Raw genomic sequence first — 9845 nt, forward strand, 5'->3', positions numbered from 1 at the left:
CTGTGACACTATCTCATTTCAGAATGATAGTAGAGGAAGTGAGGCTGTGCATGTAGAACATGTAAATTATTGGAAGAACATTACATTGTTATGATTGATATAGGGTTAGAGGCCAGAGATATTTTCAGCATAGGTGAAATTGGCTGGCGTCTTATAATTTACTTCCTGCAGATATGTATTTCATTAAAAGAGAAAAATGACACAGAGGTAAAAAAAGTAAAGAAAGGATGACTGTGGCATTGTGTGTAAAAAGTAACGGAAGTCAAATGTTGCCTCCACTAATAACAGTAAACTTAAAATTCCCAGATGTTTCAAAAACGTAAAACTACAACCTTGTACTTAGGAGTAGAACAGCAATGCCTGGATTATTTCAGAAATCTTTACAAGATTTCTCAGTTATTAAGATGCCAAGATCAATGCACGAGGAAGGAAAATAGTACCTGTTGTTGACCAATGTCTTGTACAGCTCGAGAAAACATCATTTCTGAGGAACGTCAATATTGTGTTCCTTCCTCCAAACTGCACAAGCCATCTTTAGCATCTGGACCCGGGCACACTAGGTTAATGCCGAGTACAGAGTAGCAGTTGTGTGGAAGCCTGTTAAATTCCTGAGAGAGAGGAAGTGATGAGAATCAACATTCTATAGGCAAATCATATGTTTGTCGCTACCCGGAATAATGTAAGACAGCAGACTGTGTTAAATTATTTCACAAAGGGTAGTTGTGATCAGTTGCTGTTAAAACTGATCCTGGTCCAGAAGAAGAATGAATAGTATTGTAGCTGTTCCTGAAAAATGTGACATTCCAAGAGTTTGTTTCTTATGATGGTGATGAGATGATTATGATGATGATGATGATCATGATGATGATGATGATGGTATCATCTTGACTTCCACACCCGAGATGAATGTAAGTGAGAAGTTCGAAGTGCTTGTGAAGGGACAACGAGGATGAGGACGAAAATGAAGAGGAGGTGGAGGAGCAGGAGTTGTTGCACTAAGTTTCACAGCTGCTGTGCAAAGATTTAATACCATCAGGAATTTCTTTTCCTTGTTGAATGTAGACGAATCAGTTCTAATTGATATCAGCCAACCAGAGTGACAATTTTTGTCACTACAATATGCAGGAAGTATTTAAATTTTTACTGCAGGATACTGGCAAATTTGTAATTAAATTGCGCTTGTATTGCCTAAACATACTTGAATTATGATTCTGGGTCACTCCTTCCATGTATTTAGACAAAGCCTGAATTTAAGGAAAACCCCCGTTCAAGAAAAAAAAAATTTGGATCCTCACAGATTCATTAGAAAGAGAGTTTATTGTATCTGTACAAACAGTGCAATGATGTCTGGTGTGACATGGGATGTCAGCACAGTGGCCATTGCTGTGGTTTCCCTCAGTGCAGTTAGAGGGGCACAGAAGAAATGTACATCTGTGGAGGATCCGGGGGAATCAACATTGCGTTCGTCATTGTCATACTGAATCAGCACTGGACATGATTGGGTAAAGTACCATTGGGTACACAATACAGTCACCTCTGGTTTGCACAGCCAATAATCTGGACAGCAGGCCATGTCCTATCTTCGAGGTCTCCATCACATTTTATTTCGACAAAGTATTGTGAGAACTCTTGCTGGCAGTACTGTACTGACGTATCTCAGTACGCATAATGTCACCTGTTGCCTTGTCCAGGACATTCTCCAGATATTGCACACATTGAATCTATGAGTCACGTGTTGCCCAAAGATCGGTACACTGCTACTTAGTGGCAATCATGAGCGATGAACTCCGGTATAGTTGCAGCAGCACGGAATGGTGTACCTGAAGCTGACATCAGAGTTCAGTTTGACTCGAAGCAGAGTCTGGTTAGGCACACTCTTGCTGCCAGTGGTGGCAGCTGTGCTGCCAGTGGTGGCAGCTGTGTGTAGTATATTTCACACACAGTGTACCTCCAAGTCAAATTACACATTTAATCATGCATTGTTCGTATTGTACTGTATAAGCACAATAAAGAAACTTACATTATGTACTGTTCTTCCTGGTGTTGCAATTTTAATGGTCTGCCATATATTATTCTGCCTTTGTAATGTATGTGTCAGTGTATTTCTCATCTCTTTTCTTTCCACATAACAGAACCTATCTGATCAAAAATCATCATGAAACCTCTCTTGCTCAGCTAGTCCATGCTTTCAAACACTTTGTAGCACATTATCTTTATCTGCAGAAACTTTTTACTAGCTCCCTAAGCTTTCTCATTTGGGTGGTAATCCCATTATAAGGTACCACAGCATGATCCTGTTTGAGAGAGCAAATATTCTCCAGGCATATTAATGACAGGAACTCTTTTAAATAAGTTGAGAATACACTAGTTGTACATCTTAGTAAACATTTCAAGGATGTTAACAACACTTTTCATTACTGTAACTTATATAATTTTTATACAGGATGGTTCTATGAATTGTTGTCGTTGTTGTTGTTGCGGACGCTCTGCTGCTGTTTTTGCTGTTGCTGCTGTTGGACCTTTAGAGTACACAACATCGCGGTCATCAGCACCCTTATGTTGACTGTATGAGATGAATGGGGCTAGAGCACACAATGTGAGGATAGCCTAAAATACAAGATGAGGTCACTTATGCTCCCTTTTACTCTGTGTTATGTGAACACTCACCATTCCTCCTAATGATGCAATGGTGCAAGCGAGTCAAGGCAGATTGTGAGAAATGTTGGTACCAGATCTGTATGGCCACTAATAGGCAAGTCCAGAAAAGAAGATTGGCTGATCACAAAGATGACACATGGATTAGCCAATCATCCTCTAACATACTAAAAGGCTTTGACCTAAGAACTTTGGTAGAAGGGAAGACAAAACACAAAATCATAAAACACATGCCACCTTCAACTCATCAAGTAAAACTGAGGGTAGGTCTACCGATAGACCAGCTTGTACCCTCTCATCATTATATAAAATACGATGGTTAAATGTAGCAAACTGTAAGCAGCACAGCACATCCATCACACATAGGCAGTTCTTAAAGTCTGAGAAGACAGCCATGGGTCAGAGGGCTGTGTCCTATTTGAAGTCACATTAAACAGACTTCATCAATTCTGACTAGCAAGAAGGAGGACATGATCAATGGTATCATTGTCTCTTTTTATTGATCACAACCTATCCATCACACGCAACCACTGTTCCTTCCAAAGACACATGACAGACATTCGCAGCAATGACAGTGCAGCACGGAGAAGGAGAGTGCAGTTGGTTATGCTGGGAATGGTACATGCCTCCTTGGCCATGGTATCGGCTTACTTATTCCCACAGATATGCATATGTCCTGGTACTCAGCAGAATTAGACCTTTTTTCTTTGTCTTTGTAAGTGCAGGATGGTGTGGATGTTCTGCACAAATCTATCTGCTGGGAACATATACTGGATGGTCTGCAGGGCACTAAGGGAAACAGAGCAGATGAGGAGTTTGGATCCATGATCACGTTTCATCTGGTTCCAACCTGTAAAAATCACATAGAGTTTGACGTCAAACTCAGTAGAGACAGACAGAACGTGAAGACATAGTAGGAAAAATGATACAATAGCCATCAGACATCTTGGCACACAATATGTGACAGCCACATAGATTTATTATGGCTTCAGCTATCATTGATATCTGTGATATTATAATTATACTATCTGACAGTGTCTCCTAATAAATAAATAGTTTTCTACATCAATAAATTGTATTGCACTTTTACTACCATAGGCTCATAAATCCATTCTCCCCTGCATCAGCTGTCAAGTTCTGTGTCTGTGGCGTGTGTTTTAACATACCTAACTCTCTCCAGTGTTCTTCATTTTAATGTATGGAGGTTTCAATTTAAACAGGATCACCTTCTTTGTTACTCTGTCTCCTGACTTGCAGCTTTGTTCATTTTTCTTTCTCCACACTTATTTGAAAGTTCTGTGATGACCCAGTTGATATTACATCAGATTCGTGCTTGCTTTGTGGAGTATGATGGAAGTAGTCAAGTGTTAAGAGCCCACAACATTTTACCTTAAATAAGCCTTATGTAGAAGTATGCTGGCTTAAAAATTGCCAGGTGTCCATATTGTTTCAAAAACATTCCCAGACTTCACTCGGTCCATTGCTTCCTGTACACTTCCACTAACAATCCCATGAGCTTGCACATTGCAATAGTGCCTCCAACAGTTTGGCCCATGAAAAACTTGGCTACCAAGCTGAAAGAGCTTGGTGGCCAGTGCCAAACCTCAACAGAGCAAGACTCAGCTATGCTCTGCCCAAATGTCAGAGGTGAAAACTTGGAGGGCAGTTAACATAAACAATAAGTGCCAACAAATGTCTGTGCTTCTGTTATGGTTAGCCAGTATCAGTCCTTCCCTTCTGTGAGAGTGGTGCACTCTATTTGGTAACTCACAGATGTACTGTCCATATTATCCATGGGGCGAGACGGAGAGCCAGTAAATCATATTTGCTAACCAAATAATATTCTACGAGGCTAGGTAATATATTCAGCCAGTGGCAACAGGTATTTTAAATAGTGAAGTAAGGACATTCAAGGACGGTTTGTCTGGTTTGTATACTGTGTCCTATCCAGTTTGGGACACCTTAATGTCTGGCACACCTCTCAGCACTGTGAATTTTCGAACTTGTGAACAAGGTTAGGCGGGTGATGGAGCCCTTAGGGAAATAGCGTACAGGGCTGGAAAGAATTCCAATGTGCACTCGGTTTGTCTGCCGGGGGGCCTCATCCAAGATGTGGAGGCAGCCTTGCCTGCCGCTATCAAGCTTACAGGGTGCAGTCGTCTGCAAGTAGTTGCTCATCGGCACCAGTGATGCCTGTCGCTTGGGTTCTGAGGTGATCCTCAGTTCGTACAGGCAGCTGGCGGATTTGGTGAAGACCGCTGGCCTCACACGCGAGGTGCAAGCAGAGGTCACTATTTGCAGCATCGTTCCCAGAGTGGATCGGGGTCCTTTGGTTTGGGGCCGAGTGGAGGGTCTCAACCATAGGCTTCGTCGACTCTGTGACGGTATTGGCTGCAGATTTCTAGACTTGCGCTACAAGGCAGTAGTGCGAGGTGTCCTGATGAACACTCACCAGTCGACGTGCAGGCAGGGAAATCAGGACACGCTCAGTGTAAAGACACTTTAGCTATCAAGATATTAGCAGTAAATTTTCAGAGTGTTCAGAATAAAGTTCCTGAATTTACTGCCCTCCAGGAAGCGAGTGGCGCAAATTATACTCGGGACTGAGACCTGGCTGAACCCTGAGATAGGAAGTTCTGAAATATTTAGTGAGGGTTGGAACATGTATCGGAAAAACAGATTAGAGGTGTCTTCATTGCAGTTGACAAAAATATTGTGTCTACTGAGGTCTAAGTAGAGTGTGATTGTGAAGTTATCTGGACACGTTTAACAGGGCTAGGGGAAATAAAGTTGATTTTGGGGTGTTATTACCAGCCACCAGGTTCCACCATGACAGTTCTAGAATCATTCAAAGGAAATCTACACTCTGTATCGCAGAAGTACCCGGATCATGCTATATTAGTCGGAGGTGACTTCAACCTATCTAGTATAGACTGGGATGTCTATGGATTCATTACAGGTGGTACAGACAAGCCGTCATGTGAATTACTTTTGAACGCATTATCCGAAAATTGTCTTGAGCAGCTAAATCGACAGCCAACGCGTACTGGAAATATTTTAGATCTGGTAGCCACGAACAGACCAGACCTCATCGACGGTGGCAGTGTTGAAACAGGAATTAGTGATCGTGATGTTGTCATTACGACTATGGTTACGAAAGTTAAAAAGTCGGGCAAGAAGGCTAGGAGAATATTCTTACTAGAAAGAGCAGATAGGCAGTTGTTAGCATCCCACTTAGTAAATGAATCAACTTCATTTACTTCCAGTACGATGGACGTGGAAGAATTATGGACAAATTTTAAACACATTGTAAACCACGCATTGGAGAAGTATGTGCCGAAAAAGTGGGTTATGGACGGAAAAGACCCACCGTGGTTTAACAGCGCAATTCGGAGAATGCTCAGGAAGTGAAGACAGTTGCATTCGTGGTACAGGAAAGATTGGGAGAATGAGGACAGGCAAAAGTTAGTAGAGATTTGTGCTGCTGTAAAAAGAGCGATGCGTGAAGCACACAAGCACTACCACTGTCATACCTTAGCAAAAGATCTTGCTGAAAACCCAAGGAAATTCTGGTCTTAGGTAAAATCGGTAAGTGGGTCGAAGGCTTCCATCCAGTCATTCACTAATCAGTCTGGCCTGGCAACAGAAGACGGCAAAACGAAAGCTGAAATTTTAAATTTAGCATTTGAGAAATCTTTCACACAGGAGGATCGTACAGACATACCGCCCTTTGAGTCTTGTACGGATTCCCGTATGGAGGACGTAGTGATAGACATCCCTGGGGTTGTGAAGCAGCTGAATAGGTTGAAAATAAATAAACCACCAGGTCCTGATGGGATTCCAATTTCGTTTTACAGAGAGTACTCTACTGCATTGGCTCCTTACGTAGATTGCATTTATCGCGAATCTCTTGTCCAACGTAAAGTCCCGAGCGACTGGAAAAAGCACAGGTGATGTCTGTATATAAGAGGGTTAGGAGGACGGATCCTCAAAATTACAGACCAATATCCTTAACATCGGTTTGTTGCAGGATTCTTGAACATATTCTCAGTTTGAATATAATGAATTTCCTTGAGACAGAGAAGGTGCTGTCCATACATCAGCACGGCTTTAGAAAGCATCGCTCCTGCGAAACGCAACTTGCCCTTTTTTCACATGATATCTTGCGAACCATGGATGAAGGGTATCAAACAGATGCCATATTCCTTGACTTCCGGAAAGCATTTGACTCCGTGCCCCACTACAGACTCCTAACTAAGGTACGAGCATATGGGATTGATTCCCAAATATGTGAGTGGCTCGAAGACTTCTTAAGTAATAGAACACAGTACGTTGTCCTCGATGGTGAGTGTCCATCGGAGGTCAGGGTATCATCTGGAGTGCCCCAGGGAAGTGTGGTAGGTCCGCTGTTGTTTTCTATCTACATAAACGATCTTTTGGGTAGGGTGGATAGCAATGTGCGTCTGTTTGCGGATGGTGCTGTGGTGTACAGGAAGGTGTCGTTGAGTGACTGTAGGAGGATACAAGATGACTTGGACAGGATTTGTGATTGGTGTAGAGAATGGCAGATAACCCTAAATATAGATAAATGTAAATTAATGCAGATGAATAGGAAAAAGAATCCTGTAATGTTTGAATACTCCATTAGTAGTGTAGCGCTTGACACAGTCACGTCGATTAAATATTTGGGTGTAACATTGCAGAGCGATATGAAGTGGGACAAGCATGTAATGGCAGTTGTGGGGAAGGCGGATAGTCGTCTTCGGTTAATTGGTAGAATTTTGGGAAGATGTGGTTCATCTGTAAAGGAGACTGCTTATAAAACACTAATACGACCTATTCTTGAGAACTGCTCGAGCATTTGGGATCCCTATCAGGTCGGATTGAGGGAGGACATAGAAGCAATTCAGAGGCGGGCTGCTAGATTTGTTACTGGTAGGTTTGATCGTCACGCGAGTGTTACGGAAATGCTTCAGGAACTTGGGTGGGAGTCTCTGGAGGAAAGGAGGCATTCTTTTCGTGAATTGTTACTGAGGAAATTTAGAGAACCAGCATTTGAGGCTGACTGCAGTACAATTTTACCACTGCCAACTTATATTTCGCGGAAAGACCAGAAAGATAAGATAAGATAAGATAAGAGGGATTAGGGCTCGTACAGAGGCTTATAGGCAGTCATTTTTTCCTTGTTCTGTTTGGGAGTGGAACAGGGAGAGAAGATGCTAGTTGTGGTATGAGGTACCCTCCACCACGCACCATATGGTGGATTGCGAAGTATGTTTGTAGATGTAGATGAAGACAAATATGCAGTATTCTGAACCATGAGTTTCAGAACACACAGTTTTGATCAGCTGTGAATAACTAGTGTGCTTGTTTACATGTCAAAAACTTCAGACTTACTTAATTACATAGGGGAAAAAGTTTCAGATAGAATTATTGTGAATTATACAGCCAAATTAAGAATAAATTATCTGTTTCCAGTTGACACCTTTGAGTACCCATCGTCTTGTTGTTGTTTTATTTGGTGAAGAGAATACTGATATTTGTCAGTTTTGTGAAGTTTTGCTGCAGATTAAATTCCAGCTGTACATAAAATTATTAAGCCCTGTTTAGTTTGACATAAGGCAAATACTGTATTAGCTGTTTAGTGTGATAAATGTGATAGTGATTCAAACATCATGTCTGCTTTCAGGTTTGCTGCAGTTGCAATCTACAGGTGATATTAATAAAGCCATAGAACTGATCAGCAAAGCCCTGAAAATGGATGATCGGTGTGAATTTGCCTATGAAACTCTTGGAACAATAGAAGTGCAAAGGTTGGGTTATCAATGCAAAAATTATTTATACACTCAGATACTTAAGGGGTGCATGGAATGATTCGTGTGTTTTTTTTTTATAAATGCTTTGTGATTCATAATATAATTGTTATTTAAATGCGTATTTCTTTGAAATGCAAAACTACCTTTATGTTACAGGGGTAATTTGAAACGAGCCGTGGAGCTTTTTGATAAAGCCATTCCTTTAGCGAAGACTGAAATTGAGATGTCCCATTTATTCTCATTGAGGGATGCTGCAATTGCACAAGCTACAGTTGCAGAGCGAATGGGCATCAGTATTGCCTCCGGTAATCAAAATTAGTGGAGGTGTGAATTCTTAGTGAGAAAGATAACCTGACTGTGACCGTGTGCAGTATTTGATAACATTATAAAAACTCAGGATCCTCCAAAATAAAAACATTGTTATAGCTACATGTTACAACTTTGATTTAAGCCAGCAAAAGACTAGTTTCAGTGGAGTTTGTCTTCATTACTTGATTGTTCATGTACTTATAGATAACTGAAATTTTCAGTGCACTTAAAACAGCTCAGTGCGACTTGACAGTTATTGTTCTGATACTGTAAATGATCTCAGACAATGAATGCTACACCTCATCTGCACATAGTCTGAAGGATTATTGCCACTGTTTACAAGAATGAGAAATATTTTTTGCTTATTGCAAACATTGTTCAGAGAATTTCTAAAAGCTTAAGTTTTTTTCAAGTCTTCATCATTCCACCATCAGTTGCATAGTAGAAAATTTTTTAGAGTGAAGTAGTGTGCGTGTGTGAGATTGAGAAAAATAAGCTGTGTTCAACAAAATTGAACTATGGAACAAGAGCTTAAGAAAGACTTACTAGATTTCAGTTTATATTGTAGCATTATTAAAGCTCACAAGTATGTGTTGCATTTGTGTCCATGTACAGTCACTACAAAAACTGTTTGTAAATTCTTTATTGCCACACACAATAAAACACATATTTGTGCGAATGTGTTTTGAACTGAAATCTCCATAATATATGTAACATACCAATACCCTGCCTGAAAAAAAATTTCCAGTTTTCCTCCATCCGTTCTCCCAGTGCATTAAATTTATGTGGTGTAAACAACTTAAGAGTAAGTCAAAATAAAAGGTGCAGAAGCAGCAGTATCTTCATTATGTATGTAAATTACAATTCTTACACAGTGAATTCTCATTGCAGTTGCAGTGTTTCATGTAAACAAACCTTCATCCCTGAAAGTTTTATTGAGTTTGTAAAGAGTCATATTATTTTAACATACCTCAGTAGTTAATGGGAGGCTGCAAAGACAAAAATAAATAGGACTAAGCTTAGTATTATGTTTTGAACTGTGAACTGAAAGTTTTTCATTTTAGT

General features: G+C 40.6%; 1 protein-coding gene across 1 annotated transcript in view; it reads left to right on the forward strand.

Annotated features, from left to right (window-relative positions):
- The window catches only part of LOC126416734 (mitochondrial import receptor subunit TOM70), a 66011-nt gene extending 56552 nt beyond the window's left edge, over positions 1–9459 (forward strand). Inside the window, exons 9-10 of the mRNA XM_050084557.1 lie at positions 8345–8468; positions 8628–9459. Coding sequence (XP_049940514.1) covers positions 8345–8468; positions 8628–8790 — 287 coding nt within the window. The 3' untranslated portion in view covers positions 8791–9459. The remainder of the gene's footprint in view (positions 1–8344; positions 8469–8627) is intronic.
- The last annotated feature ends 386 nt before the right edge of the window (positions 9460–9845 follow it).

Source organism: Schistocerca serialis, chromosome 8 (assembly GCF_023864345.2).
Source record: "Schistocerca serialis cubense isolate TAMUIC-IGC-003099 chromosome 8, iqSchSeri2.2, whole genome shotgun sequence".
NCBI lineage: Eukaryota > Metazoa > Arthropoda > Insecta > Orthoptera > Acrididae > Schistocerca > Schistocerca serialis.